General features: G+C 42.2%; 1 protein-coding gene across 2 annotated transcripts in view; it reads right to left on the bottom strand.

Moving 5' to 3' along the window:
• LOC112217038 (PRKC, apoptosis, WT1, regulator) overlaps positions 1-13,055 on the bottom strand; it is a 90,240-nt gene extending 77,185 nt beyond the window's left edge. For both annotated transcript variants that reach the window (XM_024377271.2, XM_024377272.2), the window contains exons 1-2: positions 12,914-13,055; positions 11,867-12,592 (exon numbers count right to left, since the gene is read on the bottom strand). In XM_024377271.2, coding sequence (XP_024233039.2) covers positions 11,867-12,427 — 561 coding nt within the window. In that variant the 5' untranslated portion in view covers positions 12,428-12,592; positions 12,914-13,055. The remainder of the gene's footprint in view (positions 1-11,866; positions 12,593-12,913) is intronic.
• Positions 13,056-19,198: the final 6,143 nt, after the last annotated feature.

Genomic DNA, 19,198 nt, shown 5'->3' with positions numbered 1-19,198 from the left:
GTTTTAATCACTTAAATGATAAAAGTCAAATCACTAACTAAATTGGTAGGTCTACCATTAGTTGTTACTTCTATGAACTTTCATTATACTCCGTTTCTCATGGAGAGAAATTAGAAAATATCTTAGATGTTTTTGGCAATGGAATTACAAGGCAATATTTCTTAATTTACAGAAGCTGAATTTAAAACAAATACAAAAAACAAATATAAAGTGTTGATATTATTTGAAAGGAGTCTTTACGTCAACATTGCGTTTTGATGCATTTCTCATACCGTTTAAGACTTTTTCTGGTTTCTAAGACCCCTTTTCCATCTGTTTACCCATAAATTAAAGCCTTTACTTATGTCTAATTTTTAAGATGGAAAATGGTTGTGCCTTTATTCACTTGGCACCCAATTTGATATGCTTCGATGAACTTAACATGTTGGAGCTCATTCATCCTTTGATGGAAATCCCCTACAGTGAAAATACATTTCAAATATGTTTGGGGAGGCCAAAGAAGTGCTACTTTGTTTAGTTTAAACTGCAATGGTGGGCAGGTCACTGTGGTCTTGGACAACGGCTCCTCGCCGAGCTTTCACTTTGAGGAAAGATACCATGCATGCCAACACCTCTTCATAACGGCTATGATTATCAAAGATAACGAGAGGCTCACCACCCATACACTTGACAGCTTGTAAAATGCCAAGACACATGCAATGGGGTGTAATAAACCAGCCTTGAGTAAACAGAATGACCCTAGATACTGTAGCTACGTGGACACTCTGTTATGATAGGACGTGTGATGAGGAAAGTATGCCTATTGACAGGGCGTATCCATATTGTCAAGATTCCTCAGCTCTGGGTTGGGAACACTGACACAGGGTTTGTTGATGCATCTGCCAATGTGATTAAAGAGCACCGTGTCTACTTTTCATGCCAGGCCATGTGTCACCTACAATACCAAGCAATCTCTTCTGATAGCAGAAGAATTGAACCTTTGGCTGGGTTAATCGTCACCGTGGGCGTTACAGAACGCACAAACGTTCTCTAAGACGGGATGGCACTGAGGGGTGTAAGCAGGAGCAAATGGTCTGGAACAATGGCGTGACTACTAATCATGTTGTTCTGCTCCGTGTCTCTGTTGTCTTTGGGCCTTGTGCACCTTGTGCCTCTTAGCAGCCTCGGGGAGGAAACCAAGCTTTTCTCCGGACCCGAGCACATGGCTGGCATGATTCACATAGCGGAGTCTTTAAGGCTTCCAGCACAAAAATAAAAACTGGGATTTGGACAGCATTCCAGTGCCCCAGAGGCCTGCTGGAAGCGAGGATAGATGTGAGGTTGGGGTGTTGGTTGGAAGCCCATCTAGGCCCCCTGGGAACGCATACGTGGGTCACATGGGTTGGCGGAAGGTAGGTATGCTGCCAGTAGCAGCCAATCGCTGGTCTGTTGTGGACATTGTGGGATGCGTTCCAGTAATGCATCATAGTTCAACACAGCCAAGTTGACCCTCTTTCTACCCACAACAGGATCAGTAGGGGAAGGACACACTCACACAAACACACAGAATGAGGTTCTAGCTTTAAAGCCAGGGGTAGGATGGCATGTGGTTACTTTAATCCTCTACAACACATTCATTCATATTTGTTTGGTTCAACAACTTAAAGATCAAGGCTTTATATCCACAGGCACTTTGAACACACATTTTAATTTGATTTAGAGTGTTTATCAGCTACATTCTCAAGCTGTTTTCCTGAACCACTTTTTCCATTTGGTTCCTCTTTTGATGTGAGCCTGCCTGGCTGTATTTTCCATAAATCAACAAGATGAGCCACACTAACAACATACACGTCAACAGTTAGAATATTCAATTTCTTCAAAGCATTATGAATCCCTCCCATTTCGCCAGCTTCCAACAAATCAACTTAAGCCTCCTCAGGTATGCATGTAAAGTGAATGTGTTTTTAAAGACTGAGAGCTAGGCTTAAGACCCCCATCCCCCACAGTCTTCCCAGCAGCACACAGTGGAATGTCAAACACTCCTGACCGCCTCCACCTGTAGATCACCAACCAACCGTATTCCTACACTCAGCTAGGTGCTGCTATGACACCCAGAAGACTCTCTCCCCCTTATCCACGCAGTGAAGCAGAATGAAAGGAGCCCAGACATACGACTTGCATGTTTATTATTCATCACCTTGGTTAGCTAGATTGTTATGCTGCCGTGTCTGATACCATAGCCTACTTCTGCCGACGCTTATCAGGGGACAAAGTCTGAGTCTGACAGGGAACCATGGTGCCATAATGGGAGGAGAGAGAACCCATTGGCCTGTGGTGGTGCTGGATCTCTCTAGCTGTGTGTGCAGTACCAACATAACATTCTGGAACTCTTTTAGAGACACTGTATGTGGACATATCATCTAGAAGAGCTCATCCATAAAAATGAAGCGAAGGGTTTTACGAAGAATAACACTCCAAAACAACTCTTTCCGTGCCCATAGAAAGAGGAGAGAAAGAAACAGAGGTAGCAGCTGCATACTATTCTGTTCTACTGTAATGAATCCAAACATACAGTTCTCCTGAATGCCTAATCATGCAGTGGCCTGATTACAGCTGACTCACAAATCCCCCACTGCTGCCAAGCACACAGGAATGTCCAACAAACAAGTTACATTTATGCAGGAACACACACACACCAGCTTGCTGATTGACAGTAGCTGTGATCAGCAGGCAAATCCCAATCCACTGAATCTCTCTATGGGATCTCTGCATGCAGTAGTTGAATGTGGCAGCCAAGCTTCCTCAAGAACACAGTGGGGGAGCTAAGTGGCAGTTTCCAAAGGGGAGGCATGAAAACCACTACCCCATGTATCCGTGTGAAACCATAAGCTATTATCAGATTTCAGGGGCAGGACATTTCACTTACAATAACATGCAACAGTTCATGTTAATACTGTTAGCGTGATGGCTGGTATTGGAGGGAACAGGTATGGAAAAAGGAAAACTTAAGCCTAAACATATGACAGATGAAAGGAAATCACTGTCTCCACATCTGCTACTGGATCATGAAGGTGTTAACCTCTATGAGGGGAGACAACGACTTAGAAATACCCATTTAGTTCAAAGGAGAAGGCTTCCATGTTCCGTGACACAATTCCAAAGCATTGGCATTTTACTCTAGGTCTTAGAGTAAATCCTGAAGTGCCTCACAGGGAATTGGACACAAACAATTTGGTACTAACAAATAGTTCAAAGTATTGGTCAACCACACACCAAGAGGGAAGATCAGTCACGCTAGGATTTACTATTCGAACAGTTGACCCATCCTTCAGTCACATTTCACAACACAGTCGGACATTAACCTCAACAACACCTTAAGTAACCAACAAGTCTCCCATATCGCTGAAACGTCCTGGTTTTGATTGTGAGTTAATGATTGGCCCCTCAGACAGCCACTGCGTCATCCAAGCAGTGACAGAGGAGCATGTCATTTCTCACGCAAACAAAATGTGCAAACAGGGGTCTCTGTAAAAGGTAGATTCATAGGGTCTGGCGTATTACTGTCCATTGGGACCAAGACTGTGTGGTTCTGTTGTGCTAAAGGCTGGGGGGGAACATGTGCTCAAGACATCAATGCCCATTGACCCTGGGCAATCAGGTTTGCATTCTTGGAGAGAGGGGCAGCGCAGGGGAGCATTCTTTTTTGGACAATAATAATCTACCACATGGAGCTCCTATAGCCTCTTAACTAAAGAGCACTGACCCAATTACAGCAGAGAAATCTATGGCCTGGGTTAGAATAGAACACTCTACAAGACCTACACATTCAGGAACAGGAGTCCAAATTTGGCAGGCTATTTTCTTGTCAGGCCTGCTGAAATTCATACATTGTAAAAAATACTCCTGTGATCATGTTTTGTCACAAAACGTTTAAAACTGGATTCGTTGCCAGAAAGTGAGCTCATTAACCTGTGACAAGCAAAGAGGATGTGGGGAGTAAGCAGAGGCCAGGTCAGTCAGAGGGCCATTAGAGGAGCAGCCAGGACTAATGTATTCTGAGTGAAGGCTCCAGTTTTCACATACCCTTGGTCTGTTTAAGTGATATGATTAAACCTGACAGGGTAATGGACGGCTATTCACTGGGCCTCACCTAGTCAGAGGGCACATTAATGAGAGCTGTCGCTTACGTTCCAAAAACATGCACAAAACCCTGTGCCACAGCCCATTAGTGGGAGCAGGGTGTTTTATGAGGTGCTGAGAGACCATTGGGTGCCCCCTTTATTAGGGGCCTACCTGGTAACCATGTCATGGAACAAGGCGAACAGTAGTTGCACATTCTTCCTCCTCTACAACTTCCTTTGGAATTCCCCTAACTTTCACCACACAGCTCTATTGGAACTTTTCTATTAGTCCCACCCCCCTTAACTTATTTTGCGAAAGATATCCCCGTAAACAAGTCAACAACTCCTGCTAATTAGTCAACCTGTCAAATGTTCTTGTAAACTCACATAGCTGGCAAAGGAGCCTGGGTATAAAAGAAACACTTTGGATTAGAGTTGAACATAACTTCACAAATTCCTTTTGTTCCACCAACAACCCAAAACCCTGCCAAAATAATTCCTTGCTTATCCAAGCCCATGATCCAATCCCTATGGTATTTCCAGTGATGATGTGACCTTGTTTGGGAAAGGTTTTAGGAGCGAGTACAACAGGCTCCACCCAATGGCACACTTACATTCCTTGAGAACAGACGTATAGAAAGCTTTACATTTGACCTAATTACCGTACAATTAAATAACACCCTATTGTACTGATACTCAAAACGTTCCCTGGCCATTGCTTTCAAAGACGTGAATGACAACTCCATTCAGAACTGCAGTCCATGGAAGGCCTTTAGAACAGAATAACTTATGATCGTACTACAGCAGGAAGAGAGGTATCTTTAGAGGTGGAAACTGAACACAGACGGATAAGAGAAAGCACCACAGCCCCAGCATAAGGTACGGCAGTAGTGGAGCAAAAACGTATACAGCTCCCAGAGGACGGGCAGAGGAGTGTAGCAGCACTAGGATGTGTGATTTGATTTAACCAAAAGGCTCCTCAACAGCTTCTACCCTCAAGCCATAACACTGCTGAACAATTAATAAAATCGCCACCGGACAATTCACATTGACACCCCCCTTCCCTTTTGTACACTGCTGCTACTCGCTGTTTATTATCTATGCATAGTCACTTCACCCCCCACCTACATGTACCAATTACCTCAACTAACTTGTACCCCCACCACACAGATATTTTGATTTGTTTAACACTTTTTCGGTTTCTACATGATTCCATGTGTTATTTCATAGTTTTGATGTCTTCACTATTATTCTGCAACGTAGAAAATAGTACAAATAAAGAAAAACCCTTGAATGAGTAGGTGTGTCCAAACATCTGACGTCTGAATGCCACAGCTTCTGGTTGTGAGAGTCAGACTGGCTTGACCAGAAACTGTTTTGAAAGCAAAAAAATATGAACCAGAACCAGGCCACTTCATCACATCCATGTTACATTCCCCAGGGCTTCAGTACAGGTCAAGGGGGGAGTTCATGTAGTTATAGGGCAAAACTCTGACTCACAACATATCATATACTCAAGATTTTCTGCTTTATCCCTCACTGACAGCACTGCTACTTTAAGCACAACAATAGCAAGAGATGCTGAAGAGAAACTGTGTTTCAACATGACGGTATGTCACTCAAGAGCGTTTACAGATGTTTCGATGGTGTAATTGTAGCATGAAGGCTTTGAAATAACTTTTCGGTCTGTCTGCAGATAAAACTCAACTCACTCACCTGGAGAGACTGTTGTGCATATATCCAGAGCTAGATATGATCCTAAACAAAACTGTTGCGGTTTGAGCTCAAAATGACAATGACAATCCAACCAATCAGGCTGGAGCTGTGACTTTATCTACCAATGGGCCATAAACATTGAGGCAAAGCCAACTGTCAATGGGCACTTTGTTGAAGCAGATTCTCATAGGAAAATAAATGTTATAATCACATGGCTTTGTCTGTGGAGTGAAAGATATCAGCATGATTATGTACAGGGAACACACACTCCTCTTAGCTCATGACAGATATGCATAAACTACACACAAGTGATTCAACAGCAACCAGGAAGAAGCTCTGAGAAATCCCCTCGGCTATACCCTGCGGCCCGATCCTTTTTACGTTTGACATTTTAGTCATTTAGCAGAATTAGTGTTGAGTGCATTGTTCAACGGCCCAATGAGAGATTTTTTTACCAAGTCGGCTCTGAGATTTGAACCAGTCACATTTTGGTTCCTGGACCAGCGCTCTTAAATCGCTAAGCTACCCATCACCACAGTAACAGAATTACGCTGAGACTCATTTTTAAAATGTATGCTAAACAAAAACTGCTGATTTCAAAGTTTAACAAACCATACAACTCGATGCACAATGACTACTTGGAACAATTGACACAGACAATAAACATTTACTGGAAACTGTGCACATGCAAATTTTACCAACAGAATTACGGTACAATCTCCCTCAGTTTTATTCCGTTACCAAATTTTGTATCTGCACAGTTCTTCCTGTGAATGTGTTTTTGCTCAATTTCCTGTGGAAAATGTTAAAAGTAGTCCTCGTGCATAGAGTTGTATGATTTGTTCAACTTTGAAATCAATGCTTTTTTTTTTTGGTATACATTTTTCACTTTAAAATGTGAGTCTCAGCATTTCCATTACCATGGAATGGCCCAGTGCTAATTGGCACCAATATGTAGCCTGCCCTATCACACACATACTGACGAACAGCCCTGGGTGTTCCAGACACAACAGCAGCAGCCTTTATCAAAGAGATCCAACACATGAAACAAAGTTCACGCTCCTGAGTGAAAGCAACTCTCCAAGCAGAGCCTTATAAACATACTGCTGGTCATAAAACATGGATGTCCCCAGACAATGAGGCTCATCAACTAGGCCTAAGCCACCGTGAGGCCAACAGGAAACGGATCACTGACAACACACACATCCTAAAGAGCGGAAGAAAAGGAGAGCGAGCAAGTATCTCGGGGAAGGTGAGTACTCACTCAGATAGCGTTATCTTCAAAACACACACATCACTTAAGCAGTATTCCGTTGTTCAGTAAGCATTTGTTAAGCGGGTCAGAGGTCCCCAACAGCCAGTAGACACATACCATTCTCCGTCAAAGAGGGTGACATGGACAAGGAGGCTGAAACAAGACACCTTCCTGGAATGGGGGAGGTGGTCCTGATTGACACGCCACAGAAGAGCCATTGTTTGCTTCGGTTAACCATGAAGCCATTATCAGCTATTCATAGGGAGAGTGGCACGATTGGGTTCCCTATTGCTCTGAAACCCCCTCAACAGCTATTGTGCCCCACAGAACATGCAGGCTGATTATGCTCCAGCATACCTATTCAGTAAAATTCATAACACCAGAGGCCTTGTGTGAAGAGGGTCCAAATCATACAGTGATCGCCATGTCAGGGTATAGATTTACCATGGGAAAGATGCAACACAATAAACACAGGCAATGTTGTTGCATGGGGCATGGTAGCACATAGTTTGGCATGATCTGTGGGGATGAAACCTAGCTTTACGGCTTGGCTTCTGACCTGCCTCTCAAACTCCTTGACTGGCACTGCCGACAGTCTAATAACAGGTTGTCACCAGCCAACAGACACTGGTCAACCTACAGGTGAAATGCTCTGGGTCTGGGCAGCTGTCAGAAAAGCCAGACCCCTAATATGTAGACTACAATCTGTGGCTTCAAGGCACAGAGCCAGTGTCAACATCATAAAACATGCCCATTATACAGTGCCTTCAGAAAGTATTCATACCCCTTGACCTGTTCCACATTTGGTTGTTTTAGCCTACATGCAAAATGAATTACATCAAATTTTTTGCTCACCCCTGAATCAACCTGTTATAAATCACCTTCACCTTCGATTACAGCTGTGAGTCTTTCCGGGTAAGTCTCCAAGAGCTTTGCACACCTGGATTGTACAATATTTGCACATATTCTTTAATTCTTCAAACTCTGTCAAGTCTCGCTATAGATTTTCAAGTCGATTTAAGTCAAAACTGCAACTAGGCCACTCAGGTACTTTCAATGTCATCTTGGTAAGCAACCCCAGTGAATATTTGTCCTTGTGTTTTAGGTTATTGTCCTGCTGAAAGGTAAACTTGTCTCCCAGTGTCTGTTGGAAAGCAGACGGAACCAGGTTTTCCTCTAGGATTTTGCCTGTGCTTAGCGCTATTCTGTTTATTTTTATCCTATAAAACTCTGGAGTCCTTGCCGATGACAAGCATACTCATAACATGATGCAGCCACCACCATACTTGAAAATATGAAGAGTGGTACTCAGTGATATGTTGAGTTGGATTTGGACCAAACATAACACTTTGTATTGAGGAATTAAAGTTAATTTCTTTGCCACTTTTTTGCCGTTGTACTTTAGTGCCTTACTGCAAACAGGATTCATGTTTTGTAACATTTGTATTCTGTACAGGCATCCTTCTTTTCACTTTGCCATTTAAGTTAGTATTGTGGAGTAACTACAACATTGTTGAGCAATCATCAGTTTTCTCCTATCACAGCCATTAAACTCTAATGGTTTTAAAGTCACCATTGGCTTCATGGTGAAATCCCTGAGTGGTTTCCTTCCTCTCCAGCAACTGAGTTAGGAAGGATGCCTGTATCTTTGTAATGACTAGGTGTATTGATTAGAGGTCAACCGATTAATCAGAATGGCCAATTAATTAGAGACAATTTCAAGTTTTCATAACAATCGGTAATCTGCATTTTTGGACACCGATTATGGCCCTTTACATTGCACTCCACGAGGAGACTGCGTGGCAGGCTGACTACCTGTTATGTGAGTGCAGCAAGGAGCCAAGGTAAGGTGCTAGCTAGCATGAAACTTATCTTATAAAAAACTATCTTAACATAAATCACTAAGTAAACTAGTAATATCATCAACCATGTGTAGTTATCTAGCTTGTCCTGCGTTGCATATCACCGATGCGGTGCCTGTTAATTTATCATTGAATCACAGCCTACTATGCCAAACGGGTGATTTAACAAACGCATTCGCGAAAAAAGCACTGTCGTTGCACCTAACCATAAACATCAATGCCTTTCTTAAAATCAATACAGAAGCATATATTTTTAAACCTGCATATTTAGTTAATATTGCCTGCTAACATGAATTTCTTTTAACTAGGGAAATTGTGTCACTTCTTTTGCGTTCTGTGCAAGCAGAGTCAGGGTATATGCAGCAGTTTGGGCCGCCTGGCTCGTTGCGAACTGTGTGAAGACCATTTCTTCCTAACAAAGACCGTAATTAATTTGCCAGAATTGTACATAATTATGACATAACATTGAAGGTTGTGCAATGTAACAGCAGTATTTAGATTTAGGGATGCCGCCCGTTAGATAAAATACGTAACAGTTCCATATTTCACTGAAAGAATAAACGTTTTGTTTTCGAAATGACAGTTTCCGGATTTGACCATGTTAATGACCTAAGGCTCGTATTTCTGTGTGTTATTATATTAAAATTAAGTCTACGATTTGATAGAGCAGTCTGACTGAGCGGTGGTAGGCAGCAGCAGGCTCGTATGCATTCACTCAAACAGCAATTTTGCCAGCAGCTCTTCGCTGTGCTTCAAGCATTGCACTAGATTAGGCTGGCAATACTAAAGTACCTATTAGAACATCCATAGGTATATCAAATTACAAATGGTATAGAGAGAAATAGTCCTATAATAACTACCTAAAACTTCTTACCTGGGAATATTGAAGACTCATGTTAAAAGGAACCACCAGCTTTCATATGTTCTGAGCAAGGAACTTAAACATTAGCTTTTTGACATGGCACTTTTATTTTCAACACTTTATTTTTGCATTATTTAAACCAAATTGAAGATGTTTCATTATTTATTTGAGACTAAATTGATTTTATTGATGCTTTATATTAAGTTCAAATACAGTGGGGCAAAAAAAGTATTTAGTCAGCCACCAATTGTGCAAGTTCTCCCACTTAAAAAGATGAGAGGCCTGTAATTTTCATCATAGGTACACTTCAACTATGACAGACAAAATGAGGGAAAATAAATCCAGAAAATCACGTTGTAGGATTTTTAATGAATTTATTTGCAAATTATGGTGGAAAATAACTTTTTCGTCAATAACAAAATAAAAAAAGCCCCAGAGCACTTCAGAGGTGAACATTATTCATCTCTCAATAACAAAACAGGCATACCAACCCACAACAACACTATATGGCTATGTGTGAGGGTCATGATGTAAAGTGCATAGTTGTTTCCACACTTCCCATAAGAGCTGGTTGAAAATAACCCAAATGGACACAGGTTGAGTGAGGGTGCCAGGCTGATTCATAGTGATTGTAATACAACGATATGGATGAATGGGAGAAGACTCACTCAGAGATATCCTAGCCGGGTTCATCAATGGCATAATTTGCAAATAAATTCATTTAAAAAATCCTACAAATGTGATTTTCTGGATTTTTTTTCCCTCATTTTGTCTGTCATAGTTGAAGTGTACCTATGATGAAAATTACAGGGCTCTCATCTTTTTAAGTGGGAGAACTTGCACAATTGGTGGCTGACTAAATACTTTTTTGCCCCACTGTAAGTGTTCATTCAGTATTGTTGTAATTGTCATCGTTACAAAATGTGTATAATATATATATATATATATAGACAGACATACACACAAATTGGCATCAGCTTTTTTTGGTCCTCCAATAATCGGTATCGGCATTGAAAAATCATAATCAGTCGACCTCTAGTATTGATACACTATCAAAACTGTAATTAATAACTTCACCATGCTCAAAGGGATATTCAATGGCTGCTTTTTTTAATCTATCTACAAATAGGTGCCCTTCATTACGAGAAATTGGATTGAATCTGTGTTTGAAATTGACAGCTGAATTGAGGGACCTTACATGTAATTGTAAGTGCAGGGAACAGAGATGAGGTACTCATTCGAAAATCATGTTAACCACTATTATTGCACACAGAGTCAGTCCATGCAACTTAATATGTGACTTGTTAAGCACATTTTTTGCCTTATTTAGGCTTGCCATAACAACAGGGTTGAATACTTAGACTCAAGACAATTCAGCTTTTCATTTTTTATGAATTTGTAAACATTTCTAAAAACATAAAAATGTTTGTAGGCCAGTGACACAAAATCTCAATTGAATCCATTTTAAATTCAGGCTATAACACAACAAAATGTGGGAAAAGTCAAGGGATGCGAATACTTTCTGAAGGCACTGTATAAACATCATTCCCCTGATGGTGGAAGTTCTTAGTGGTCAAGCTTTCATCAACGTCCCCGCGGCCAGACTGTGACATGATTTAAGTGCAATAACAACGATACTGCTCCCTCTGCACATTTTCGGCATACTCATGGAGACTTTTTTCATGTCTGTGCTAGACAGAAGGTCTTCATAAACACTCCACCAGAACAGACATGTTTATGTGGGCTTTTGAAGGTCAGAAGAATTCATGTTTTAGAACCCCATTTGATAACTTCTCATTGGTCATTAAGCTACTCTGTATCAAACTATTTCCCCACAAATATCCAACCCATTTGGTACATTGAAATGTTCGTTTCATAATGATAATGACGCACCCTAAGAGACAGATAAGTTGAACTTTTATGCCGTCTTTTCATAACTTTTTTGTTGTTGTTGCATAGGCCTACAGGTTGCCAGTACAGAGTGTAAACAGTCTCATCCAACGCCATGCGTCATGCTAATTAACTAGGCGATGATTTGTAAACAAATGAAAGTTAGACAGCTTGGACTCACCTCGGTGGATGGCATGCTGACAACACCTGTTGATCTGCGCTTCTCCCTCAGCTTTCTCTTCTCTATCTGTCCTTTCCCCTTCCTGGCGCTTGGACCACTGTTTTTCTTCTCTTTGCCTTTACTGGGTGAGGGGCTCTCCTTGTCACTGCCATGGTCATTGCATGCAGTCGGGCTGGACTCTTGTGGGGTGCAGGGCACTTTCTCCGGCTGCGGTGTCTTCTTCAGGTTACTCCCCGGTGTATCCGCTCCTCTGACGGATGGTGTCGGGTGTGGGTCATCGTCAGGTCTCTTCAATGCTGAGGAGGATGATGAGCGAGCCATGGGGTATGATGTCCCGCGGTCCGGGTTGCCGTTGTTGTTAAGTTCGGTGCTCGAGGTAGCATTGCGCATCTCACTTTTGTTGCTGTGGCTCCCCAGGGACGCAGGGGCAATACCACCAGTGCACGCGCCGGTGGCCGCAGCGATGTCCCCGAGCATTTTTGCCCTCATTTTCTCCCGTTTAGCCTTCCATTCCTCCAGAAAGTCTGTCTGTGCATTTGGTTTAAATCCACCCGTTGCCATGTTCCTTTTTTTCGTTTTGTATGTGTGGGGTTTTCACCAGTGGCTTTACTACGTTTGTAAACTACGCTCCTTCAGCAGGGAATTTGTAATTTCCGTTTTTAAATCAGGTTACCGTGCAATCGTCCTTCGCTTCTAATGACACCACATTTCTCAAAACGATTCGGTCTAAAAGGTAATGGAGAATCACGGTTAGTGTAAATTTGGTCCAAACTAAAATGAAACGACCTCACTTCAAAATTACTATCCGTGTGTAAAGTTCATCACATTGGACGTGTATCAAGTTGTTTTCACAAACTAGCCTTCCCATAAACAAACAGGGGTTTGAACTATAAATAACTCATAGCAAAGTTTGTGCTACAGTAGATAGACACGATAATTCCTTAAAGTTATTTTATCCACAAAAAATGTTAAAGTAACTTATTGGAAATAACATGACTCATTTAGTGAACAATTGCAACAGTGACATGCGTTTCTAAGAAGACTCACCTGTTATTTTGCAGTGCTTTCGCTCTCTCAGGTGAACATTCCGTAGGAATGAATTGTAGCCTACTTCACTGGCAAACTCGATTAGTCACATGCAACCTAGTTATCAGTGCGGCTCGGACTCAGCCCCCTCTCCTGGGCTTCTCCGAACCCATACGAAGACTCACGAATGCATACGAAATAAAACGGTTGTAGCCTGTTCAGTTATTAAAAATGTTTGGGTTGTACTTGCTGTGTCTAAACACCTTTCTTTGATCCCTATTTTCCAACGGAATGTTTCTTTTTTGTTTTACAGCATCTAGGCTACAGGGTGGAAATAAAGAAAAATGTCTCAACCTAATCATAGACTATATAGTTTATATTCTTCTTAACCTATAGGCTGTATTAGTGGAGGCTGGTGGCAGAAGCTATAGGAGGATGGGTTCACTGTAATGGTTGGATGAAATTAATGGAAAAGAGTCAAACATGTGGTTTGATACCTTTCCATTAATTCCATTCCAGCCATTACAAAGAGCCCATCCTCCTATAGCTCCTCCCACCAGCTTCCTCTGCTATGGACAGTTTGTTGTTGATGCTACCACGCAGATCCCACAGAAAACCTCCCTAAGGCGTTGGATGAGTCACCCAGCCCCAGAGCGCTTCAGAGGTGAACATTATTCATCTCTCAATAACAAAACAGGCATACCAACCCACAACAACACTATATGGCTATGTGTGAGGGTCATGATGTAAGTGCATAGTTGTTTCCACACTTCCCATAAGAGCTGGTTGAAAATAACCCAAATGGACACAGGTTGAGTGAGGGTGCCAGGCTGATTCATAGTGATTGTAATACAACCATATGGATGAATGGGAGAAGACTCACTCAGAGATATCCTAGCCGGGTTCAAACAAGACAGTGACCTTGACCGAACAGCCAGAATGCAGCCAATAGCATCTTCACCATTCATACCACCCCGGATGAATTATGTGAAGGCAGTGGGTGCTTACAGTGTAGGTTCTCTTTGGGTTGATTAGGTTGTTTAGGTTTGAGATATTTTACAATCATACCAAACAGAACCTAAGAACCCACTGTGTTCACATAACAAGCTGTGATGATGTGAATACGTTCGGTGCTTATTTTCAGCTCTCTTGCAACATGCTTTGGAAGCTGCCATATCTCCTGGAGTTACAGTGGGGCAAAAAAAGTATTTAGTCAGCCACCAATTGTGCAAGTTCTCCCACTTAAAAAGATGAGAGAGGCCTGTCATTTTCATCATAGGTACGCTTGAACTATGACCGACAAAATCAGAAGAAAAAAAGTCCAGAAAATCACATTGTAGGATTTTTAATGAATTTATTTGCAAATTATGGTGGAAAATAAGTATTTGGTCAATAACAAAAGTTTATCTCAATACTTTGTTATATACCCTTTGTTGGCAAAGACAGAGGTCAAACGTTTTCTGTAAGTCTTCACAAGGTTTTCACACACTGTTGCTGGTATTTTGGCCCATTCCTCCATGCAGATCTCCTCTAGAGCAATGATGTTTTGGGGCTGTTGCTGGGCAACACAGACTTTCAACTCCCTCCAAAGATTTTCTATGGTGTTGAGACCTGAAGACTGGTTAGGCCACTCCAGGACCTTGAAATGCTTCTTAAGAAGCAACTCCTTTGTTGCCCGGGCGTTGTGTTTGGGATCATTGTCATGCTGAAAGACCCAGCCACGTTTCATCTTCAATGCCCTTGCTGATGGAAGGAGGTTTTCACTCAAAATCTCACGATACATGGCCCCATTCATTCTTTCCTTTACACGGATCAGTCGTCCTGGTCCCTTTGCAGAAAAACAGCCCCAAAGCATGATGTTTCCACCCCATGCTTCACAGTAGGTATGGTGTTCTTTGGATGCAACTCAGCATTCTTTGTCCTCCAAACACGACGAGTTGAGTTTTTACCAAAAAGTTCTATTTTGGTTTCATCTGACCATATGACATTCTCCCAATCTTCTTCTGGATCATCCAAATGCTCTCTAGCAAACTTCAGATGGGCCTGGACATGTACTGGCTTAAGCAGGGGGACACGTCTGGCCCTGCAGGACTTGAGTCCCTGGCGGCGTAGTGTGTTACTGATTGTAGGCTTTGTTACTTTGGTCCCAGCTCTCTGCAGGTCATTCACAAGGTCCCCCCGTGTGGTTCTGGGATTTTTGCTCACCGTTCTTGTGATCATTTTGACCCCACGGGGTGAGATCTTGCGTGGAGCCCCAGATCGAGGGAGATTATCAGTGGTCTTGTATGTCTTCCATTTCCTGATAATTGCTCCCACAGTTGATTTCTTCAAACCAAGCTGCTTACCTATTGCAGATTCAGTCTTCCCAGCCTGGTGCAGGTCTACAATTTTGTTTGTGGTATCCTTTGACAGCTCTTTGGTCTTGGCCTTAGTGGAGTTTGGAGTGTGACTGTTTGAGGTTGTGGACAGGTGTCTTTTATACTGATAACAAGTTCAAACAGGTGCCATTAATACAGGTAACGAGTGGAGGACAGAGGAGCCTCTTAAAGAAGAAGTTACAGGTCTGCGAGAGCCAGAAATATTGCTTGTTTGTAGGTGACCAAATACTTATTTTCCACCGTAATTTGCAAATAGATTCATTAAAAGTCGTACAATGTGATTTTCTGGAATTTTTCTTCTCATTTTGTCTGTCATAGTTGAAGTGTACCTATGATGAAAATTACAGGCCTCTCTCATCTTTTTAAGTGGTAGAACTTGCACAATTGTTGGCTGACTAAATACTTTTTTGCCCCACTGTATGTACATTTTATTCTGTCCTCATGTTTATGGATCTCTGTTTAAGGAAATATACTGCTGCATCTGTTGCGGTGTAGCGATGGACGAAGAGCTCCAGTGCAATAACTCTGGTTGACATTCCTAGCTATTCAGTCTGTGGTCATTACCATTCATAGCTTAGCTGTGCTGCTGCGCTGGGTTGGTTACTGCTGAAGGAGTTTTTTTTTAACCTTTAGCATGGAGACCAAGGCCTCTTTTCCAAGGGAGCCCTGCATGAACACAATTGATCGAATGTGCAACATTCAAACATACAACTTAATAAGAACATACTACTAGCAATTTAAGAAGCAAAACACACTCCTCAACAACTAGGTCATCCATTAGCAATTGAACTCACCTGTACATAGCCTATATAATAATCTACTGTTTGTAAACTACATATATTAGACAGTATTGTTCGTGTGCCGACATGATTGATTGGAGATAAAGGAGAAAAATACCTAGGTGAAAGGAATTAGACACCTTTGTCGAAAAATAGTGGCTGATCTAAGGGTTGAGGTCACACTGCTGCATATTGAGCATTTTTCTGTCTGCTTTTTGGGAAGCTGAAATACGAGAGGGCAGTTGTTGTGGCTCACAGAGGCTCGCTCCATGCCAACACAAACTGTGCTCCTCTTTCAACTAAACCCCACTTAGCATTCCAATAATGAATTTCCACTGGGAACGATAAGTGTGTGAACTCCCTTTCTGAACATCTCACAGTGTTACATCTTATCTCTGGTGGGTTAAAGACCTTCTGTAAAAGCAGTCATTTTAAATAAATGCCAAGATAACTTTTTCCTCCATGTTACACATAGCCCAGACTGCACATTTGTGGTGGAGTTGTAGAAAAATACAGATAGCAGACAAACAGTAAAATCTTCATAGCCAGTAGCCCAAATTTATTCTCAAAACATAACATAATGTTCACAGTTTTTTATCCATCCCACAGTTATGTATTCCGTTAAAAGTCATGAGGTGGCCTATAAAATGAAAATGATTTCCCCTTGTTCAGTTTCAACTGGAGCTTTTTGTGGATATAAACTTGGACCGAGTGGACAAAACATGACATAGACTGACCCGGTTAAAGCTATGATCCCTTATTGGGTTGTGCAACTCAGTATTAGGAAGGTGTTCTTATTGTTTTGTACACTCTGTGTATATTGTAATAACTCTATGAAAACATTCACATTCTGAAGGGATACTCTCACCAAACGGCATCATCCCTCACCACTACATAACTTTCCCTTATTTACCCATTTTGGGTCATAATGCTTAATGTTATGGTCTGAGTCATTATCTCCTTTCTGTTAGTGACTGGACAATCAGACGCACAACACAGACTGCACCATATGCCTTACAAGTCTTGTGAGTGTGTTTGACATACCAAAAGAGCTGAGGAGAAGGCATATGCCTCTCAGTAGCATGTACAGCATGGCTGACTGGCCCTCTGGAAGAAGATTGGCCAGAGGCAGGAAAGAAGTGAGGCATAGACGGACAACAGAGCCCTGGGTGAGACTTCTTCACTCACAGAGAGAGGGAGTGAGGGAAGGAAGAAAGAGAGAAAGGAGAGACTACCCCAAATTACATGTAAAGAAGTCAACTAGCCACATCAGAACCAGATCATTCTCTACTGAACCAAAGGCCCCAGTCAGGTTTAGTGTTTGTCCCCTGCCTGTACTCCTCTGGTGATGTGGACTCTGACTCTATGGATCCATTCATCTCTCTCTCTGTCCAGTATGTGTAGGTCCGTTACCCCTCCTGTGCCCTCCAACGGCTGCTCATGCCATCTGCGGGGTGCCATCTGGTGAGTGTGATGTGGTGGGTGACTAAGTGGGACAGTTAGCCAACATGTTCCATGTTCTGTACCACTGAGTCAGCACATCCCTCTGCTGATTGGCTTCTACTGTGGTTTAGCCAACAGGATGTCAGCTACAGATGTTGCATCAGTAGATGTATCATACCATCGTAGGCGGTGTACATGAATCGATAGCCCTGTTTATGTCTGCCGTTAACATGTATCCTTCGTCCACCTTATCTTGACTTGATTTAGTCTATTTACACGTATAAGATTAGATCACAGTCAGATCACAATGCGTCTTTTAATCATCTACTGTACACTAAAAATGTGGGCACAATCAGAATGTGGACAAGATCAGGACAAAGGGTGCATGTTTGAACCAGGTATAAACAGGGCTAGAATAGGCTCATATGGTTAGCTGCATAAAAGTAGTGTTGTCTTGTCTGAACTTGCTTTGGTCTGAATAATATGTGGTTTGTCTGCTGCAGTAAGGCTATGTTTATGACTCCCTGTTTGACACCTCAGTGAGAGGGAGCGGAGAGTATGAGGGTGGGAATGGCAACTCCCAATGTTATGTAACACCGTTCCCAACCGCCCTACTGTACTGTATGTGGGGAATGACAGCGGACACAGAGGCAATTTGAACACTTCCAAAGCACAATGTTCTTCTAATTGCTCCAATTAACACTGCGTTTTCATTAATCATGCATCCAACTCATTTGAATAGTCCAATCTACCAGATCTGTGCTTCCATAATGCGAGTATGGCACATGTAACAGCCCGGTCAGCTATTGTACCATTGTCTGTCTGTGGAGCAGAGGGGCTTTGTTCACCCAGCGTGTCTGATACGGGCGGCAGAGAGCTTTGTGCTCGTCAGCTGTTCTGTTCTGCCTCTGTTAGTTAGCTCACACTCTGCTACTTCAGCAAAGTGCAGGACAGAGGAAAGGGAGATGAATGAGGCACAGACAGCAGTGGAAAAAATGAGGAGAGAGGGAAGGGATCAGAACGCGGTGTACGACAGGAGCTGCTGTGGAGATCTAATTCCCCTCTCTGGGTGATTTCAAACCCAGGAAAGCACATAATCTTATGGCAGAACAGTTGTCAGGAATCAAAGAATCAGGCCTCGCTACCAATCATGAGCTGCTTTTGGGGCTAAGCCCCCAGTGATTTGCTTTGAGCCTCAGTGAGGGAAAATTCTACCCTATCAAATACAACAGAAGAAGTTTGCCTCTGATGAAATATTTATGATTCATTCTATTTACCTACTGAAGTCTCACAAAAACAGATAGGTTGTCATCTAAATGTTTTCTGTCTGGTCCACAGGTTCACAGTGGAGATCAGGCAAAACAGAACACATTCTTCCTTTGCAGTGAGAAGAGTGATTCCAGCCTCTCTGTGTGTGTGTGTGTGTGTGTGTGTGTGTGTGTGTGTGTGTGTGTGTGTCTAGATGTTTTTGGTTTGATCATAATGATATCAGATACTAATAAGAAGTCCACATACTCATTGTCCTGACTATGTTTCACAAACACTCAAAATGCAAGCTTATGACAATTTCTGGTCTACAGTACCATTGTACCCTCTCCCTTTGGGATGCTGGGAAAGCAATGAATCGACTATACTAATTAAATCCATTTGTTTCTATAACTATCTCTGGTAATTTTCTAAACCTGGGAAGCTGTCCAACTGATACT

This window comes from Oncorhynchus tshawytscha, linkage group LG17 (assembly GCF_018296145.1).
Source record: "Oncorhynchus tshawytscha isolate Ot180627B linkage group LG17, Otsh_v2.0, whole genome shotgun sequence".
In the NCBI taxonomy this organism is placed as follows: Eukaryota; Metazoa; Chordata; class Actinopteri; order Salmoniformes; family Salmonidae; genus Oncorhynchus; species Oncorhynchus tshawytscha.
Note: the sequence above shows the minus strand (reverse complement) of the source record. Positions and strands in the feature narration are given on the sequence as shown.